The 22,915-nt window shown below is 42.1% G+C and overlaps 1 protein-coding gene across 2 annotated transcripts in view; it reads right to left on the reverse strand.

Annotated features, from left to right (window-relative positions):
• The window catches only part of LOC122876891 (tight junction protein ZO-2-like), a 113,304-nt gene that overhangs the window by 87,837 nt on the left and 2,552 nt on the right, over positions 1-22,915 (reverse strand). Inside the window, exon 2 of one of the 2 annotated variants that reach the window (XM_044197791.1) lies at positions 5,815-6,034. The exons of the other annotated variant lie outside the window; for it this stretch is intronic. Coding sequence (XP_044053726.1) covers positions 5,815-5,817 — 3 coding nt within the window. The 5' untranslated portion in view covers positions 5,818-6,034. The remainder of the gene's footprint in view (positions 1-5,814; positions 6,035-22,915) is intronic. 2 annotated transcript variants of the gene reach the window in all.

Raw genomic sequence — 22,915 nt, forward strand, 5'->3', positions numbered from 1 at the left:
TCCAGAATGCTGCGGCACAAGAACTAGGAAAACAGATCATATCTCTCCCATATTAGCTACTCTGCACTGGCTCCCTGTAAAATCCAGAATAGAATTTAAAATCCTTCTCCTCACCTACAAAGCTCTTAATGGTCAGCCACCATCGTATCTTAAAGAGCTCATAATACCATAATATCCGACTAGAACACTGCGCTCCCAGGATGCAGGGTTACTTGTGGTTCCTAGAGTCTCCAAAAGTAGAATGGGAGCCAAAGCCTTCAGTTATCAAGCTCCTCTCCTGTGGAATCAGGTCCCAGTTTGGGTTCGGGAGGCAGACACCATCTTCACATTTAAGAGTAGGCTTAAGACTTTCCTCTTTGATAAAGCTTATAGTTAGGGCTGGCTTGGGTGAGTCCTGAACCATCCCTTCGTTATGCTGCTATAGGCCTAGACTGCCCATGATGCACCTCTTTCCTCTCTCCTTCTTTCCCTCTCCATCTGTATGCATTTTTATCCCATCACGCATGTTACTAACTCGACATCTTCTCTCTCCCGTAGTTCTGTTCTTCTCGTCTCTCTCCTCTCTCCTTCTGTTCAGCAGGTATTTCTGCCTCCGGAGCTGCAGAGTCTGGATCTGTGGTTGTGGGCCAACTGCTGCCCCCGTGTTCCTGCTCGACAACTGCTACTACAGTTGTTGTTATTGGCTCTGTTACTAATACTGACATTATTTTTCCTATAGCTGTCATTCATATTATTACTAATTTATTAATATTAACACTACAATTACTATTCTACTATTTTAAAAAAAAAATCTACGTGGTCTTTGCATTGTGCAGAAATACACATTAGACAAACCTGTGTGCAGTTGGAACATATAGATCGCTGGGGGCTGAGGACATACAAGGGGAACGGAGACTAACCCAGATTAACACACACACACACACACACCAGAGGAACAGGGCGTGTGTGGGAGTGGGAACTGACCTCTGTGAAAGAACAGTCAGTATCATGTCAATAACAGCCGCACAGCAGCCTGCATGTTGTCCTCTGTCTCTCTGCCTGGCTGGTGTGTAATTATAATTGGACAACTATTCTGGCAGACATCTGCCCTCATCCCTCTCTCTCTCTCTCTCTCTCTCCCTCCCTCCCTCCCTCCAAGTAATGCCACACTGCTGTGATTCAACTAACTAATCCACTAATGGTTGCAGCTCTAGTTAATATTGTACATTAAAGATTCATAATTAGTTATAATAATAATAATTAATTATTATTATTATTATTATTATTATTATTATTATTATTATTATTACAGCTTCTCAGGAAAAAAATGTTCAAGTCTCTCAGGAAAACCCCCCACCCTCCAACAGAATTCACATGTTACTTCTGTAATACTGCTCACCATGGTATTCATGTGTGAGTTAGAACAGATCTCCCCTCAAGCTGAACAGCAGAGACACCCAGTAGACAATGTGGTTTTACTGAGATACATGGAGACATTTTCTGACTGATAGCTGGAGGTCCCACACTCTGATTAAACTTTTCTGGATGGAATATTTGACAAACTGTGTCCACAGAGTCAGTCAGAGTAATATCCTTTTGTCAAGATCGCAGCATCTGCATCTGGGCAGGTGTGGCTGTCTCCTTACTCCAGCTGATGTTCACACACTGGCCACACTTCTATCCACCTGCAGCTTCCTCCAACTAACACACTCATCATCACACAGTGTGGCCAGCACAAACTTTAATGTCTTTTTTTTTTTTTGCCTAAAGCGCCAAGTAATGACATTTTAATACCATGCTTTGGTATTGTCATTGTCAATTGTCATTGAAACAGAAGGCTGAAATACTTCCTCCCTTAATTAAAACACGTGTATACATATAATAATACATCATCATGCTGAAACTCACAGTTTAGAAATGTAAGAGCTGCAAGTTATACTTTTTAAGCAATTAATTTATCTGAACTTTCCACTTCTCTTGTCACAGATTTCTGCTTTAACAAAGCTATCCCGCTCACGCAGGTGTCAGAACTTGACTCTTCCTCAGGAAACGAGGGAACTGTCCTGGCTGACCCTGTGGCTCGGAGTTCAGAACAGCTGCCTCCCAACCAAAAGGTCTAGGATTCGCTCCACCCTACTCCAGCCAACATGCTGTTTGGTTGATGAATGTATTCCTACCACTTACAACTGCAAAAACGCATTTTATTTTGACAACTCAGTCTGGGGATCCTATGTCGAGGTTCTCCTATTTAGGGTTAAGAGATCTGTTTGCCACTTGAACGTGGCTGTCACACGCCAACAAGTCTTCCCCATTTAAAAACGACTAAAAACATGGTTTGTCCATGCCCATTCGTCCGTACCTTCGAAGACTCTTCATCACCACTGAAAAATAAATCAGTTAATGATGTCACAACGCAATTACTCACCCTCTGCCATAGCGGTGCTAAATTCCATAGCTCGCTAATCACATTTTCTGTACAAATGTATTTATGTTTATTTGTGCCATGTTGTTGTAAGTAAATGTGTCTTTGTTCTGGAGGCTCACATAATGCACACCCTGTGGAAACAAATTTCCCCTTTGGGGAAGAATAAAATCTGTCTATCTTACTACTTTGTTAAGGTTAAGAGACCTTCGTCGTCACGGTTACCATAAGACATGTGGCGAAGGTTATGCACCGTGTGGTCGTGCTTAAAAAAAAACACTGACTGTCGGTGAGAAACGGAAACGAACAGCTGTCCCAGGTGTTAAAGTCCGGTGTTTTGGTGAGCCATCCATCCAGCCTGACCTCCTCCCCATTTGGACTTTGTTGCTCTATATTACCGTCCCGTCATAATTACTACGGCCACTAGAGGTCTTTGTCACTTGAATGTAAATATGTTGTTCTGGGGCAATTGCTGAAATGACTGATGCAGTTCTTCATGGGAGGACAGTGTCCATAAGCACAATACTCCACACACGCCCAGTAGGAGCAACACAGCACCCAACCCAATCTACCTTCTCGTTAGAACGGGCTATACGAGAAACAACATATATTTACAAATCCACGTATTTCTTCCTCTTCCACAGACACAAACACACACTAACACACAGCTCCCCCTCTCTGCTGTCTAACCACACAGTTAAATGCCACCAATTTCTGTAAGCGTCACTGAACATCACACTGTGTCCCCTCTGCTTCACTGCTTCTCTCTTTTTTCAACTAATTAGATTCATTCTAGAGGCAAATTTACAAAACTGTATACTAGTGTGATGAAGTCAAAGAGGTGAGGTGAAAAGAAATGTATGTTCTTGTCATTTTAGTGGAAAATTACAATCACCTAAATACATCAATGACATTAACATGAAAAAATGATCTGCAATGAGTAATGCGTGCTAATTACACCGAAGAAGTTGACTTGACTTTTTCAGAGATGAGCTGTTTCACTGATAAATACACCATTTTTCGACTTCTCTGTTTGATAAAACTCACAAGGGGGTTTTGCACAGTTTTAGACCAAATCTAATAAAATTTAACTTTATTATCTAAAATGAAGTTCAGCAGTTGGAGGTGCAACAAAATACACAAAGCAATATACAATCTAAAAGAACAGAGACAAAAATTAAAGGAATAATACAAGAAAGCTGTGCATTGTCATCTCAAGGTGCTGTGGCCTGTGCAGTATCTTTACACACACACACACACACACACACACACATATACACACACACACACACACACACACTAGCAACCCCTAGATATTTAAACTGATTCACCATCAAGCAATAAATATGAATATTACATATTTAAACAAAGCATTAATAGCAGTGAGCATCACAAATATATATATATATATATATATATATATGAAAGAAATCAGCATAACGTTGCCTAGTGAGAGTAATCGGTCACATTTTAATCTTATTATTTCTAGTGTGCACTGAGTTTAGGATCAATTCCAGAAAAAGCCTTAAAAGACAACATCAACATCTGAAACTATGCATATGCCAGCCATACAACTATATTTAACCTTTATGTCTTTTACATTTAACAAATCAAAACGAATGCATTCAATTCAGTATGAGAGCAGCAGACACCCTGAGGATATAACACAGCACGTCAGCACACTCTGCTCTCTACTATCCATCCATCCAGCCATGCATGCCCCACCAATCTGAGCAGACAGGAGTTCCCAGCAGGTGCGTAGAGGACCACCAGGCTGCCTCTCAGCTGTTCAGTGTTCAGCCCCCTCAGCTGGATCCTGACCCCCCCACCGTCACCGCTGCTTCCCCCTTCCCTGCAGCCATCTGAGGCCCCAATCTTGCCCGTCTCAGCCTGCCTGCACTGATGCCCGCTGGGGTAGCTGGCGCAGCAGCCAGTTGGCAGCCACTCCAGACTCATGGCAAGCAGAGGAGCTTCCTCAGTGCTCCGGTGAGCAGAGCAGCCACGGTCCCCCTGCCCAGTCAAACCCACAGCCCTGACTAGCAAAATCCTGCTTCAGCATGTTCTGGCTCAGTTTGGGTAGTTTAGAGAGCATCACAACCAAAGTAGGTTTTCCAACAGGAGCGAGCGCTTAACCTTCCTGCCTCGGTGTCCTACCTCCAATCTGGATAAGCCTGTGCAGCGGCAGATTAGCCTAGCCCCGGGAGGGAGGGGAGACTAAAAATAACTCACAGACAGACTCACAGCGCCTCCTCCACCTCCTGCTGCTCCCATCCCACGGAGAGTCCTGAGCGCTCGCATCGCGCTCCTCCACTTCCTGCGCAGGCCGGATGACATGGCCAGGTAGGAGCGGGATCCACAGGTTCAAAGGCAGAGACGGGCTGGAGAAGCGCCCAGCAGAGCGCTCCGCCTGCCCTCCCTCTGTTCCTCTGCCTCCCTCACTCTCTCACTCTCTCACTTACTCAAACACACACATTTGTTATACCATACTTGTGAGGACCTACTCCTAACTATATTTATTTCCTTAAGAGTCATATTCAACATTTAGTTACCATTATTTCTTGATGTGTGTCGTCATCTGGCAGTTAACGTTGCCTTTGTAACTGTAACCACGACCGTTCCCTGACCATACCCAAGTGTTTCAGCTGTAGATGCTATGCAAAGATATTGTGGAAACAAATCCTTTAAAAAGCTCTAGTACTGAATGTTTAAAATGTTATTGAATGTAATGCAGAATTGTTTAATATCATTGTTTAGTCTTGTGACATGGTCGCAACAGTAACATGATTATACCTACTGTATGCTTTGGAAAATGGTCCACAGTAAATAAATAATATATGTACATAACTTGTACCCAACGGGCTAACATGTGCAAAAGCAGCGGTATGGTTCTTTAAGAGCTGTTCATATGACATGATTGATAGGAAAGGCTTATAGGTACTGTAGTAGGTGTCATGAAAGCCCACATGTAGGAAAATAACTACAAGTTTGAAAACTTTGAAAGTTACTGAAGTTTAAACATTCAGTGTTGCAGCTGCTTAATGCTTGAGCCGGTGTAAGATGATTAGCCTTCTACACACCGATCAGCTGTGATCAACAAGAACGAAGCAGCGCTGGTGGCTAGCACGAGAGAAATCACTGGATGAATCATGGTACTACATGTGCCGCCAGTTCTGTAGACTGAGGCTTTAAAGCTCCAACTGATTTCCTCAAGCTGACACACACACACACACACAAACACATTTCCTCCAGTTTTCCGGTTGGTTGTCTCCACACTTATGCAACCCTCATACAACAATGCCCTACATTTATTAACAATAGACATCAATAACAGCAATGCATAGCCTGTAAAACATCAATACACGTACACTCTTGTTTTTAATGCTGTTAAAACGATTTTCTCTCACAGTACTGACCATTCAGTGGAGAACACTTGGTTGTGTTACTGTCACTGTCCTGCACTCTTAACAGTCACAGATGGTCAAATGCTGCTGGAGCTCCTTTTGGACACACCACTGGCCACTGAACGGAACTCTTCCTCACTGCCACTGACATTCTCCATCTCGCTCACTAGCTCCACCCACCGGCGTACAAAGCCGTCTCCTCCCAGCGCTGTTTCACATAGTTTTGATATTCCTGTAATCATAAGGCGTAGGTCAGTCAACCGAAACGCGCATATCTCACACAGAAATATTAATAATCTATTAAAAGATTCAGACAAATGCACAAATACAATTAAAATGGCACTCTTCAATGTGAGACTATCTCTATCCAATAAGAGTTTCATTTCAAATGATTCTATTTCATCTGCAAACCTAGATTTGATATTTTTAACTGAATCTTGTACCGAGTGAGACATAGTGAGAAGAACAAGCTACTTGATAACAACAGTTTGTGCCTTGGTGTGTGCCTGATTGGTTAGTTTCCTTGAACTGATGAGCAGTTAGCATCTGCCATCAGCGTATGAATGTGAAGACTATATACATATATTATATACCCAAGTAAAGGAAACACGTGTGTGGGAAACACATAGACTGCTCGATCTTTTGTAACCAAACCATTTCCACTACTGAAGTCGCTCCCCTTTTTGGAACCAACTCCTCCACCGTGGGGCCGGTAGCAATGTTACTTTAGCTTTCAGCCATGCTTGTTGTTGCTGTGCGTAACGGTACGACGTCAAGTCAGAAAGTTGCCATTATCACGATATGACTTTTTTTATCATATTAAAAATTATAGCAGTATGATATAGCACACTCATAATTGGTCTCACCCTCAAAAATCCAGTCGGGCTTTAATTACTAACAGGAGGATGCACTTCAATAGCCAGCATGTTATAATCCAAATTGTTTCTATTGTACGTCTTAAAACTCCTATTTCTTGGAAATTCCTTTTTTTTTTCTTAATACAAGTGATGAGGACCAAACATTGCAATATTGCCAAAACCCAAGCCCTAGCAGTTCACTGTCCATACAGACTAGATGTTAAGGTGTACAAGAGCAGCAGTAACAGCAGAGTATTGATCATGTACATTCTAAAATACACCCACACAGACCTGGCCCAGCAGAGACAGGCAGAGATGGTGCATATAAAAATAACTGTAGAAGTTGTAGGAGCACACATCCTCATTAAGGCCATAAAAGACCAACATCAATCACTGTCTATTTACTGGTTTCAACATGGTTTCACCCTGGACAGCCTGTGTGTGTGTGGTATGCTAATGTCCAGTTCTATAAACAGGGAGTAGGTCAGGATACACACACATCTAATGAGGCATGAGAGCTTTGAAGTGGAAATGCAGCTGCAGGCACAGAGCAACTCTGAGAACAATAAAACCCACTGCCCACAGTCCAAATTCTGTCTGAATGTGCACAGACTGAGCTGGCTCTAAACGTCTCGTTGAGGCTGAACCGGCCTGACAGCTTCTGAAGTGAGACCTGATGTACAGGGAGCCGGTCATTCTAGCTCAATAAACAGCAGCAAGGTGAGGGTCAAGGTTGTCCTGCAGGACACTAACTCTGAAGTAATGAAAGGTTCAGTGCACATAGCTCAAGGAACATCTGACATTTTGAAAAATACACTTCTTTGCTGTCAAACTTATAGTTGTGAGAATATTGATATCAATTTCATCTCTGTGGTTCTAGTACAAAATTAGTCAAGAATAGGTTTTATTACCAAGAATTGAGAACCCAGTATTTCCAGAGAATTCTCCACAAAATCTGCTCCCTTCTCCCTGGAAAAATAGGAAACCCAGGCTTTTAGCGCTTATGTGTGTGTGTGTGTGTGTGTGTGTGTGTGTGTGTGTGTGTGTGTGTGTGTGTGTGTGTGTGTGTGTGTGTAATACATTTTATTCAGTTTGTCCACCAGAGAGCACTGACAAGTTCATTTTTACACTGTAACAAATATACTTCACATTTTGATCACAATTCTTTAACCAGATTTTTTTAATCAAATAAAAATCTTCCTGTTATCTGTTTATGTTAGAACTATTCTATAAGCAGATATACTGTCATCAAATGCTTCAATCTCTCAAAGATCAATATCAGCCTCAGAAATGCTATATTAAAAAGATAGTGTTATCAAGGTCAATGTCAGGCAGCAAGTAATGGTAATAATTTGTCAGAGCACTAGACAGATGTGTGTCTCAGCAGCCTGAGCTGCTCAAAGTACAACCACATACTTAGAATGACAACAATGGAGATATTGTGACATTACAAACAACACAGACCTGAAACTACACAGTACATCCACACAGGCTCGCACACACCAACCCACACACACAAACACAGAGGTCATGGGAACCAGTTCCATCCAGCCAGCAGTCAGATATAACTGTGTTAACATAACACACAAAACACACAATACAAGTACTGGGTCAGTTCAAACTGCTTAACATGTGAGTACTGAGTGAGTTTATAGAGCTGCCCAAAATCCATAAAATCCATAAGTATACTTCTGCACTCTTATTCACAGCATTGTCCTATATTATTACAAAGAGGCATGGGCATATGGACACATACATATGAAAACTGGCAAACAGGAGCCAAGGTCTGCAAGAACCACACCAGTGTTATGGCATGCTTTAACCCATTTAAAACAAATCCCATATACTTTACATTACTGCTGCCCAAAATCATAGCAAAGTAGTTTAGATATTTGAGTAGGTAGTTCCTACTTTCCGTTTTGTTTCCATTCATTTCAGCAGACTGTGAAAATCAGCTTGCAGACTGGAGGACTTGAGAAAATGTGGAGAGTTGCTTGAATGAGGTATTCCACCACAGTGATCTGAAAAAACGTCATGAAACAGTGACAGAACACTGACAACTATAAAGACAGACACTTTGTTCACTCTCTACGAGTTGCATCAAGTTGCTAATTTTACATTACACTGAAATTAATAGAAATGGCTGCTTGAATGGAAGAAAGACACATTCTAAAATAATAAATCAATACGGTGCTTTAGAAAACGGTAAATAGCCTAAGCATGTAATCAATCTTAGACAACTTAGTGCCTTTTAGGATACAATTATACCATGGCCTCTAGGAATTCTCAACTCTGAATGTTTGGTAGGTGTCCATTATGTTCTAGTAACCAAACAGTATAACCAGACATCTGTGACGCAGGTGTTTGTTTACTGTTCTAAATGAATGTGCCAGTATTAAACTGTACGTATTGAACAGTGAGACTTAGCTTCGGAGCTCGGAGCTAGTGTTAACTGTGTAACCAGTTAAATAAGATATTTGGACGCTCCACGGGATCTTTGTATATTGTCTTTCATGCCGGATGTATTGATAACTATTGATTGTCTGAAGTCAAACCTGTTATACATGTGTGGCATTATCAGTGAGTACACAAACTCGTTACATGTTGAAGCCTTTGACCCTTTGTAGGTTTCAGTTCTGAGTGAAACATGTTGCTCTTCTCGAATCTTGTGAAAGAGTGTGAGGTCATTAGCACAAACACTTGTGGTTTATAATGTCTTCATTTCAAACATGTTTGATATTTGCGGGAATCTGGACGTCCAAATCAACAGTAGGAGGAGGGATTTTTTTAAAATCCTTTTTTTAAGTTAACTTACGTTAGCTACAGTGAAGCTGTTAGCCTGTGGGTCTGGCTGCAGCCTGCAGAACAGGGCGGGGCTCAACGTCAAATATTTAATCCCACCCACCGTGGTTTGATCGGTTTAACTGTCGAATTTGGGTGGGGTTAAACGTCGATTTCATTGGTTTGGACTTCGGTTTGGCCGGGGTAAAACAACACCAGTCTGTTCATAAAACGAAAAGGACCTACTGATATAAGACACTTTACATATTATACCGAATATACTGTGAATATAAAAGAGTAAAACACAGTATAAAATTTAAGAGGAGGGGGGGAAAAAAACCATCAGTTTAGTGTGCATGCGCCAACGTGCATGCTGCCTGTTGCCATAGCTCCTTCTCATCGTCTTACTTTTTCTAACTTTTAGCTTTCCTTTCTCTTCCAAACTTGAGTAACTTATGTGTAAGTATAATTTAAACTACGCTCTTCACGAAAATGAGAGTAGAAAGTGTTTTAGTACTTGCAGTACTCGCTGTGGAACTTCTTCTCCTGCTACTCGGTCAAGGCACCGCTGCAGATCAGCTGTTTGGCCGCATTGTTTACACCAGGGAACAGCTGATCACACTGGAGCCGGGCGGCATGGCGCCAAGGACAACCGATGTCCCCACTGACATGCGGAGGACACACCGAGGATGCAGAGGTAGAACGAAGCCACGAGGGAAGACAGAGGGGTGCAGACAAAAGAGACTTAAGAACAAGAGATTTAAGCCATGTCTGCCTTCTCTGATAATGGGCAACATGAGATCACTGGCGAATAAAATGGACGAGCTAACGGTGTTAGCCCGGAGTCAGACGGAGTTCCGTGAGTGTAGTTTGATGTGCTTCTCAGAGACATGGCTACACCAGGATATCCCAGATCATAACGTTTCCATCGACTGCTTTCAGACTGTTCAGGCCGACAGGGATCACACCGGGAGCGGTAAGCGGAAAGGCGGTGGGCTTGCTATTCTGGTTAACAACAGATGGTGTAACCCTGGTCACGTTACTATCAAGCAGAGTATCTGTAGCCCGGACATTGAACTGTTAGCTGTGGGACTCCGGCCATATTATCTGCCACGTGAATTCTCACATGCCATTGTTGTGGCTGTTTACATCCCCCCCTCTAACCCGGCATTGGCGTGCAACGCCATTCACACCGCCATAGCACAACTCCAGACTCAACAGTGCACTCATTTTAATCTCGGGTGACTTCAACCATCTCAGTGTTTCAACAACACTGACTAATTTCACCCAGTATGTGAATTGTCCTACTAGAGAGGAGAGGACACTGGACCTGCTGTATGCTAATGTTAAGGACGCATACAGCTCTTCCCCCCTCCCCACCTGGGTAGGTCAGACCACAACCTGGTTCACCTCAAACCCTGCTATGTGCCTCTGGTTAAAAGGCAGCCTGCGACCACAAGGACAGTGAGGAGATGGTCAGGAGGTCTATGAGACACTGCAAGAATGTTTTGAGGTGACAAACTGGAATGCACTCTGTGAGCCTCATGGAGAGGACATTGATGGGCTCAATGAGTGCATGACTGGCTACATTAACTTCTGCGTGGACTGCAATGTCCCAACTAAGATGGTCCATTGTTATCCAAATAACAAACCGGGGGTAACAAAGGACATCGAGGACATCCTGAGTGCCAAGAGGAGGGCCTTTACTGATGGTAATAGGGAGGAAGTGAGGGCAATCCAGGCAGACTTGAAGGTGAAGTACAGGGAGGCCAGGAGGAAGCTGGAGCGGAAACTACAGCAGAACAACATGAGAGAGATCTGGAGCGGCATGAAGAGCATCACGGGCTTCAGACCGACTGGCAGCAGAGGAGTTGAAGGCAGCTTGGACAGGGCCAACAAACTCAATCTGTTCTTTAACAGATTCCACACACCGGCTCCTGCTCATCCCCCCTCTAACTCAGCTGCTGTCGGCCCTCAAGCTCCTCTGAGAACTCTGCTCCCCCCTCCCCCATCTTCCTGGGAGAGTCCTACTCCCCCCTCAACTGGCTATCAGGCTAACGGCCCTCTTCACACTAATGACTCCCCCCCTCCCCCGCCTGTAACCTCTGCTGTGTGCCTGACTGCTGACCAGGTGAGAGGACAGCTGATGAAACTCCACTCAAACAAGGGGGTCAGTGTGGACATTGTAGAGGATTACAAATACCTGGGAGTACACATGGACAATAAACTGGACTGGACTAAGAACACTCAAGCTGTTTACAGGAAGGGCCAGAGCCGCCTCTATTTTCTGAGGAGGCTGAGGTCCTTCAACATCTGCTGGACAATGCTGAGTCTGTGGTGGCCAGTGCTATCCTGTATGCTGTTGCATGCTGGGGCAGCAGGCTGAGGGTAGTGGACACTAACAGACTCAACAAACTGATCCGTAAGGCCAGTGACATTGTAGGGGTGGAGCTGGACTCTCTGGCGGTGGTGTCAGAAAGGAGGATGCTGGCCAAACTACATGTCGTCTTGGACAATGTCTCCCACCCACTCCATGACGTGCTGGTCAAACAAAGGAGTAGAAGACTCATCCCCCCAAAAAGCACCACAGAGCACCACAGGAACTCATTCTTGCCTGTGGCCATCAAACTCTTTAACTCCTCCCTCTAAGTGTTAGTCTATATGACCCTAAGTCATTAAACTGGACATTGATCATTACATCTCTGAAATACTTGACATAATTCGTAGAAAAGGTTTCAGCCATAGTCACCTGGACACTGTTTTCAGAATCAAGACGTTTCGGCTCCCATCCGGAAGTCATTCTCAATTGGACAATTGACTACGACTGAAACCTTTTCTACGATAGAACACTCCTGGACGAATGAGGGACTACACCGTCTTAACTTGACATAATTGTGCAATATTCTGTGTAATACTCCTGTGCAATATACTCTTTTCAGTTTAAAATTCCCTATTTATTGATATTGATATTTATTCATACCTCTATTACTGCTGTGCAATATCCTTCATCTCATTATAATCTTAATAACTACACTTAACTTGACAGTTCATGCACTATTACCTTATACCGTATTATTATCATCAACCGGTAAATCCACTTTGTACTTCACACTTATTTTACTTTATACTTATACCCACTTCATACTAATTTATTTTCTGACCTGTATTATAGTGTATTATATTTTTTGTTAGTACTTCTATTCCTGTGTGCATGATAGTGAGCTGCTGTAACAAAAGAGCTTCCCCTCTGGGATCAATAATGGTAGATCAAGTATTTCTGATTCTGATTCTGATTCTGATAAAGCAGCGAGAGAAAGGGTCACGCACGCATCTCGTCTTGTGATCAGTTTAGTTACTGGACGATGGTCTACAGTCGGCTCCCTCATTAAATGTGTGAACTTTTATGTGTAAATTAGCACCTGTGCTCATTTTCCCTGAAGCTTAATATATTTCATTAAAATGTAATCATTGGTTCGCACTCTTTATATCAGGTGAGGCGGTATACCTCCACTATATATAAGCATATATAATGTTATTATATTATTATATATAAGCAGGATAATGCCCTCTATGTATGTTCCAGTGGATTCCCTCACATCACCCATTACAAATCACTGTACATACAACTTGTCAGGTGTTATTCCTTACTTCAGATCTTATTAATACACTCAGTTGGCAGTTTACACCTAGATAATCTAGTGCAGTCTTATACAACAGTCCTGCAAAAAATCCTCTACCTTCATGAAGGTTGTGATGTTCAGTTTGTGTTGAAACTGTTATTTAGCCTACCCTCATTGATATGAATGGGGTGGACTAAATAATAAAAACACCTGTCAGTATAATGTAATACATCCAATCCAATGCAATTCTTTCTTCCCTCCCTGGTTTCCAGGAGCAGAAGTGAGTCTAGCCATTGTTCTGATTCTGACCTCAGAGCAGCTTCCTCTGTAATACTATCACACACTGGCCTGCTGACGAAAAATTAACTGTCTCTGGTTCCTTAAATATGTGCTTTAAATGATATATAATGCCAGAGGGCTCTGTTTCTTCTGTCGTCTTTAAGTTTGTTATGTTTATGGAAGGACTGTCTGAGAGAGCATTTATGGAGACAAGAAAAGACTTCACTGATGATATCTCTCACTCACACACACACACACACCAGTGTATTCAACAGCTCTCTAAAGTGTTCTTCCTGTTATTTCTCAGTAATTACAGTGTTCCATTTCTCAGATTAACATCCCAGTCATGACAGGACAACCCTTTGATTTCTACACTGCTTTCAACTCTGTGAACTAAACTGAAAATCTCTGAAATTTGGCTGCTGGGAAAGCATATGACAGCTGCTGACATATCCCCCCTCTTCCTCTCTCTCTCTCTCTCTCAAAACCTAACATGGCAGCGGCGGATGGCCGCCCACCATTGAGTCTGGTTCTGTCCAAGGTTTTTGCCTCTTAAAGGAAGTTTTTCCTTGCCACTGTCGCCAAATACTTGCTCATGGTGGGATTTGTCGGGTCTCTGTAATTAATATTATAAAGAGTACAGTCTAGACCTGCTCTATAGGAAAAGCGCAATGAGATAACTTCCGTTATGAATTGGCGCTATATAAATAAAATTTAATTGAATTGAATGTCGGTATATTTTTAAGATGACATTTATCAACATATGAACCTAAAGTATAATTTCAAGGCTTTACAGTTACTTAATACTTAACACTTAATAGATACATATATAACACATGTGATGCGAAAGCAGCCATTACTTCTCTTAAAGAGATCACTCACCAAAAAAGGCTGGGAACCACAAAGTTCAACCTCTGTGGAGCATGGATCAGCTCAGTTAATTGCAGGCAGCTTTTTTCTCGACCAAAGCTCAATACAGACTGACAGACTGACCAACGGGGTCAACTATGCTCAGGCCTTGCAGCTTGAGCTCATACGTTAAAAAACAAAAAAAGTGCACATGCTAACATATCTTTGTCATAAGCCAAAACTAGGGCTTCCTAATCACGCCTTTGTTTCATCCAGACTTGATTGTCAGGTCTGCTGCGTGCTAATCCTAAGCTGGTTCAGAATGTTGCAGCTAGAATCTTAACTAAAACCAAAACATTTGATCATATCACATCAAGTTTAGTTTCCCTTCAATGGCTGCCTATCCATGTCAGATCAGACTTTAAGGTGCTTCTGATGACTTACTAAATTGTAAATGGGCTCGCCCTTCCTTATCTCTCTGATCTCCTTAAACCTTATATCCCATCCCGTGCTCTCTGCTCTCAGAATACAGGCCTCTTGTCTGTCCCCAGAGTTAAAAAGAAGTCAGCTGGCTACAGGGCCTTTTCCTATCGTGCCCCCTTCCTCTGGAATAACCTCCCTATTGACAGACTTAAAATTCATCTTTTCGCATAAACTTTCAGCTAGTTGCTTATTCTTGAGACAATCAGTCATCCTGATTGTCCATACTGTACTTTAACTATGTTAGAATATGTCTATTCTGTACACAAGACATCCATTTCCTTGTCTGTCTGTCCTGGGAGAGCGATCCTCCTCTGCTGCTCTTCCTGAGCTTTCTAACATCTTTTCCCAGTTTTTGGGGGAGTTTTTCCTGATCTGAATCGAGGGTCTAAGGACAGAGGGTGTCATATGCGATTCGTGATATCGAGCTATATAAACTAAAATTGACTTGACTTATAAAAAAACATTCATTGATATTATCTGTCAATATATCATCATCAGATGTTTTTAACTTTCAAGTGTCTGCATCTGCACTGACCTCAAAAATCCAGTGTTTATTAGTCTAATATAAAGGCAATAATGACAATGATTCCATTAAAGCATTCAAGTGAGTAATATAAACTTTACATATGCATTGAACTTGTTGACAAGGCATGCAAGGACACGACTTTAATATGTAAACGATCTGTACAGTGGTGTGTGTTGGTTACCACAGAAGCTGTACAGTTGTATTTAGCACTGATAGTGGTGATTTCATTGCTAAGTTCTAAACTGGATGAGCTGTGAAAACAACATGACTCACCAGTCCCTTATTTACATATGACACACACACACATAGCAATTTATGCAGGTGTGGTGACTCCTATTAAAGGAGTACAGATACATGCAGTACAGAATGGAACACAGCCACAGAGCTGCTGTGTCTACACGATTCACCAGAAGCACAGGCCGAAATGAAGTAAGCCTATTAATACATACTTTAAAAATCCTAAATAAGCAGTGAATCCTTGTTTCCAAAGCTAAACTGTGAACCAGAAAAAATGTTTCATGGAACATGACAATAACCTTCTGTAATTCAAAAGGTTTTCCATGCACAACACAAAATACGCCGTCGAAGGAAATTCATGTTTTTGAGGCAGATAGTTGTGTTCACAACCGCTGTCAGCTTCTGTGCCTTGATTGCTCATAATGATGACATGCTCTATCACAAAGATCATATTTGATGTTTAGAACATTTGATAAATGAGGGCCTGAGGCAGCAGTGGTAGCTCAGTGAGATAAAGTGAGTACTGTGTATCTTTGTTTTGGTCCAAACAGTGGTGGTGGTCTTGTCTTGGCCTCAGGACTCAGGGAGTGGTGAGCAGGAAAAACAGGGAAAAGAGGCTTCTGCTGCAGGAAGCAGCCTGTTAACCATCACTCCCTCTTCCTGTCATTCCACAGATAACGTCTTCTTAGTCATGTTCACTGACAGGAAACAACAATCTGTGGTGGAATACACGCACACACAATACTGACCTGTACTTTCAGACACACAGGTCAGGGTCTGAGAGTCCAGTACATCCAGTACAGAGCAACCATACTGCACTCACACCCACTGTATGATATTGTTATGTTCAAATAGTATTTATCAAAGGTGATATTAACGCTTATGGCCTTTGAGTGCTTCATTAGGAGGGATTTGACTTTCACAGTGAAAGCATCCAGTAGCTCCCCAGAGAACATTATCTCAGATCTCTTCTCCTTGAGTCAGACTTCAGTTAACAAAGATAAATGTTAGACACAAAGCATCTCAAACAACTAAATATACATGTGAAGTTACCACAACACTAAGAGTCTAAACCACAGGTTCCAGTCGTAGCCTTTCACAGGTCTCCAGACTTAAGATTTCGACTACTTTTCATGAGTTAGTCAGAGCACCATGCTCTGTCTTCCTCTCTGGTTGGTTGTTTCTCTGTGTTTTAACTATAGTTAACTCAAACTGTACTAAGGGTGTCTACATCTATCAGCAAGTTTAGATTTTTTAATGCCACCGTTTAATTACATTTAAGGCCAATTTTGCAATAAAAATAAACATCATGACAACATGGGGGTTGGAATACTAAAGAAAGGAAGTGTTGTTGTTATCCACAGAAATAATGGGCCAACACTTCGATCCCTAACACTGGAGTACAGGGCATCAGGGGTATGAGCAGTGATGTTGCTAGGTACGCGTCCTGCAGAGGACGCAGTAAACTCACTATTGACGCGTCCAGGGGACGCACACTTTTTTTCCGACAAGCTACACTGTGAACAACAAATCTGTGTTGAAATCATAGAAATAAACTAAAGACACCTCGCTGTCAAAAAATGCATGTAATTTCTTATCAGGCTGCAGCCTCTCACCTGCTCTCTGTGTCAGGGCTGAGCAAACACACACACACAATTTTTGGACCCCACAAATATAGTAAAACAAGTTGTTGCCCTCACTCCAATAGCCATGAAATGCTTCGAGCGGCTTGTTATGGACCACATCAAATCACGCCTCGCAGTACCCTGGACCCCCTACAATTTGCATACATGGCACACCAGTCTACGGAGGACGCTATATCCGCCCTGCTTCATCTCACTCTGACTCATCTGGAAGATAAAAACACCTCTGCCAGGATCTTGCATTCAGTACCATCTTGCCACAGCAGCTGCTGGATGTGGACACTGGCACCTACAACTGGATCCTGGACTTCCTCACACAGAGACGGCAGACTGTCAGAATCTGCGCCAATACATCAAACACCATCGCAGTGAGTACGGCATCACCTCAATAGGCCTGATCAGCAACGAGGATGAGTCAGCGTACATGAGTGAGGTGGAGCAGCTGATAACCTGGTGCCAATCTCACCCCCTCACTCTCAATACAGAAAAAACCAAAGAGATGATGACTGACTTCAGGAAGGCCCAACCAAATCACCAGCCTCCGCTGATCATCTGTGGTTCTGTTGTGGAGAGAGTCAAAGGCACCAAGTTCCTGGGATTTCATCCGGCTGACGATATGACGATATGGTGAAAACACCACAGCTGCCGTCAGGAAGGCCCAGCAGTGCCTCCACCTCCTTTGCAGACTGAAGAGGGCGGACCTCCCCCCTCCAGCCATGACAGTTTTTTACCGTGGCACCATGGAGAGCATCCTCATTTATTGCATCACTTCCTGGTTTGGGAAAATCAGAGCAGAGGAGAGAGAGGCTGGACAGAATAGTGAGAACAGCAGAGAGGATCATCGGTGCCTCACTGTCATCTGTGCTGGAGGTGCATCCGCTTCATTAGTGAGTGGCTTCTTCTCTCTCTTCACCAGACTCTCACTGTTCAGGGACTGAACAGCTTCTATCCTTTGCTCATAAGACTGTTGAATAAGATGGTAAACTACAAATCACATTCAGCCCATCCACTGAGGGAAGCCGGGATCGAACCGCTGACCTGTCCACCAATCGGAAGGTCGGTGGTTCGATCCCAGCTTCTCTCAGCCTGAATGTACCACAGTAAGACGGTGTAGTGTCTCATTCGTCCAGGAGTGTTCTATCGTAGAAAAGGTTTCAGTTGTAGTCATCTGGACACTGTTTTCAGAATCAAGACGTTTCGGCTCCCATCCGGAAGTCATTTTCAATGCAGTGAGGAAAACTGCAAAGAACAGTACATAGGTGAGACTAAACAGCCACTTCACAAAAGACTTTATCAGCACAGATGACACGCTAACTCGGGATTGCAGAGCGCCGTGCATTTGCATCTAAAAGCTACAAACCGCACATTTGAAGACAGCGAGGTGAAGATTCTAAGTAGAGAGAAGAGTTGGTTTGAAAGGGGTGTCAAGGAAGCCATTTTTGTGAAAAAAGATAACCCCTCTTTGAACAGAAACGGTGGTCTGAGATTCAATCTGCCCAAAGTTTACCACAGTGTATTAGCACCTTGGTCACGCCAAGCATATGCTAATCAGGTACTTAACAGTGATGAAGTAGATGCAGCCAGAAAACAATAGGCCTGATTATTGATTACTGGGCCATCGTGGAAACAATTAGGTCAGTTTCAGGTGAAACTAGCTAGAGTAATCAACAGATACTCAGGCAGATTCCTTCCTGAGGGCAGGGCTTATGTAACACAGATTAGCTTAAATTTCTGAGTTCCCCGTCCATTTTTTCACAATTGAGAATGACTTCCGGATGGGAGCCAAAACATCTTGATTCTGAAAACAGTGTCTAGATGACTATGACTGAAACCTTTTCTACGATGTACCACAGTAAGAACATGCACACTAAGTTTTTACTTTGCACTGAATTACTGTCACACTGAAAGTCTTTAATTTACCAGGTGTTTTTTTAAATGCGAAACGTTATTTCGTTTTTATGTTTCTACATAAAAAATGACAAAGAAAGGAAAGTAAAAGTGATCTTAAAATTTGGCAAATTCTTGTAAGCTTCCTGCTGACATTTTAGATTTGTTTCCACTGAGATATTATTGAGTTTATATAGTGACTTTGCTGTCGCAAACACTGTTGCTGCTCTTGAAACAACATTTAGTTATATTTAAATTTATACAATTCTAATCCTGTTCTGAATTTATTCTTTAATGTATTTTTTAAAAAGCAATTATTCTGTAATGGAAAAAGAGACGATTACAGTATCAATAAGAGGAGTAGTATCGGGCTGCATTTCTTTACGGGGTGGCACTGCTAATCTGTCAGAACATTTCCTTTGTTCGCACAGGGACCATATTTGTATCATCCACTCGTGTCTCACAGCTGACTGCAAACCCCTCTGTATAATCTTTGTGCTGCAGTTTATATGCCCACAAAGCATAGCAATGTAGCTGTTCTAAATGCTGGTGTGACTGGGCCATAAGGACAGGCTAAAACCAATGAAAACATTGGTCCATGTTGGGGTGAAGGTCAGGCGACTAAAACAATTCCTCTCAACAGTCAGACATTATGAAATATGCTTATTTGCAGTTTTACCTAGAATCAGATGAGAATATTGCTATTGGCTATTTTGCCTAGCTTAGAACAAAAGACTGGAAGCAGGGGGAATCCGCTAGCTCAGCTCCATCAAAATCGATGTTTCAATTAACTACCCTTTACTTGTCATCATGGTGTCTCAATGTCAAACCACTGTCACTTTCTATTCAGTCCTTTCTATGTCCTTGTCTGACTTCATGTGTGCATAGATAGTGTGCTCATTTTCTACATTTTATGACACCAGGCTTTACATGCTGTTTGAAGTCCTGCGCACATGCACAGACCAGTATGAGACCAGCACTGCACCAAATGTGGTCACTGGCTTGGGTTTCAGCAGTGCACCACGCCCTTGGCCTCTGAGCCTACTCCCTAGCCAGAGGGCAGTACCAATAAACACTAAACACTGACACACACAGAGGGAGATACAAAGACACATGCAGGAATTTTATCAGTCAGCCACTCCCAGCAGCTGTCTGAGCCCACGTGGCACGGTTCCCATTGGTCAGGGAATATTCACATATCTTGCAACTTTAAGCAGTGTTTTCATACAGGCAAAGTCCTCAGTCAGTTCACTTGGAAATCCAGGGAACAGGGTCATTTAAGTGACAAGATTTCTCATCTGCACCACACTGGGAACGATGGTGTTATTGTTGTGATGGTCTTTACTAATACCGTCTGAATGCAGGGCGGGGGGGGGGGGGGGGCCTCCTGCTTCCACATGAAGTCACATGTTTAAAAAGGAAAGAGCGGACACTTGACTGAAGGTCTGACCCTAGGCTGACTGTAAGACAAAGACATCTGAAGATAATGACAAAATGTATATTAACTAACGGGAATCATAAAATGACTGACTTCCATCAACTTGTCGGAATTAGCAGGTACTTGAGGATTTTCCTGTCTTTCACATTAAACGCGTGTATTGTTTGGCGGTGTAGAAAGAAGGGATGAAAAGCATTACATGAAAAATGACCCCTTCTACACAACAACTAAGCAGGATGGTACAGACTACATCAGAATGTAAACAATCATAATTTTCATTTTCTAACTTGTTATGCCAAACTTTCTGCCATGCTTGAGTTTTTTTGTAAGCACGAAGGATCAGAGAGTCAAGTTTCATAACTCCAGGAATTCAGAGACACACAGAAATAACTGCTCAGCCATCGCGACAGTGAAACTGGCCCCATCATAACCTCCGCCTACCGTCACGTTCTGAATGCCACTGGATGCATGTCATGTAGGTGAGTGTATTTTGAGGTCAAAATTCAATTTAGTGAACGTTTGGCCTCTATAGCTTGTACAGCTGCTCAGGAAACTCTCCACTGAAAATGACAGCCTTGCTCCGATCAACACATAAGAGGGAGGTGATGATTAGAGCGCCTAAAATCCAGAGAGAAAACAAATTCTGACATGACTGTACCAAAATATATATAGGCATCTGTTAATGAATAATTGCCTATCAACACAAACTGTCCTGTCATTTAGATTTTTGAGCAGAACTTCTGTAGAGTTAATCAATTGACGTACATGCAGTTTTTTGTTGTATTTTTGTAGCCATATGCTTAAAAAGCTTCCACAATGGAAGGAATAAGGACACGAAATATGGTCAATGAATCTTAAAATAATAAAACTGAAATCATCCCACTCACACACACATCTGTACAGCTATTTTATTTCCATGTTGGTCTCCTTTTTTAGCTAAAATAAGTTTTACATTTAACTGGAAACTAGTTATTTTGTAGATTTTTACAGCTAGGGTTTGGGATCAGGGGTCAATAAGTCTTAAAACATTAAATAGAAAATGTATTGATCTTTACAAACATTTCAGGTTTTTGACTTTAGATAATAAACACATGTGAAGCCTTGTTCATTTCCTGTGGACTCCCTACTGTATACACCAACAAGCCTAAAACATTTACATGGTGACATGCGAACAAGAAGAGCTGATTCTTCAGCCTGAAACAGCCTCAATCTTTTACAATCATCCCAAATGTGAGCAGTCTAATTATAGAGCGTCTTTGTGTGTTGCACAACACAGTGGAGTGGGGAGAAGGGGGAAGTGGGGGATGTTAATGCCCAAATCTGGTCCACAGCCCCAAGCACATCTACCATCACTTCAGGGATTACTGTTAAAACACAACTGCAATAAACACACACTCTAGCCACACATTAGGATATCTGATACACACATTTGCATTCCCTCACTTAAAACACATTGTATTTCAATTATGTCTCAACATAAAGTCCCAACACTCAGACATGAAGCACCCTAGGGTGCACAGATCAGCAGTATAGCAGATAGGAGGTGAGGAAATCAAAGTGCATCAAATAGTGCTGAAACAATTAGTCGATTAATTGTTGACTGAGAGAAAATTAATCCACAACTAGTTTGATAATTGATTATTGGTTACCACGTTTATCAAAGAAAGATGCCACACAATCACTGGTCGCAGCCTCTTTAATTGTGAGGATTTGCTGCTTTGAACAGAATTCTTCAGGGGTTTTGGACTATTGGTCGGAGAAAACAAGCAATTTGAAGACATTACCTTGGGCTCTGTGAATTTGTGAAGGGCATTTTCACTAGTTAGTGACATATGACTAAAACAATTAATTGGAAAAGTTGGACGACTTGCAAGATTTAAAATTAAAATGATCAAAATTGAAGCAGTAGAGGTTGAGATATCCTGACTTTTAATCCTCAGTATGGGTCAAGCTACAAAAACTCAATGTTGAAAGATTTCTGTAATGGAACTTGATAGCTTCTTATGTTAGACCCTCCCTGTCTGGTAAATGTAACATGGATAGTATCCTCAGTCACGTCATGTCACTTTTTCATCACAATATCAATATAGATAAAGTACAATTTTTGGAAAAATCTTCAGTCTATGGATACAAATACTAGACAGGAATGTGTGTTTTTTGCTAATCCAGCAAATTAAATACTTGACAAATCAAGGTCTAATCCAGTGGTTTCCAACCTGGGGGGTGAGGCCCAGGATAAAACTGAGGGGTTGCAAGATAATTAATGAGACAAGAAAGGAAGAATATTAATGTTCTGGTACTTATATTTAGATTTTTTTCAGATTGTTCTGCTTTTCTCTAGTGAAATACTCCTCGGGCCTATAACAGTTATTCAGAAGAAACAATGTGAGAGGGTTAGAGGAGAAAACCACTCTTTGGTTAAACTGCTTTCAACTCGTTCAACATATTCATTGATTCAACTTGTGAGCTGCAGCCCTAGCGACACTGTGGTCACTGAGGTGTGAGCAGGACGT

Source organism: Siniperca chuatsi, linkage group LG5 (assembly GCF_020085105.1).
Source record: "Siniperca chuatsi isolate FFG_IHB_CAS linkage group LG5, ASM2008510v1, whole genome shotgun sequence".
NCBI lineage: Eukaryota > Metazoa > Chordata > Actinopteri > Centrarchiformes > Sinipercidae > Siniperca > Siniperca chuatsi.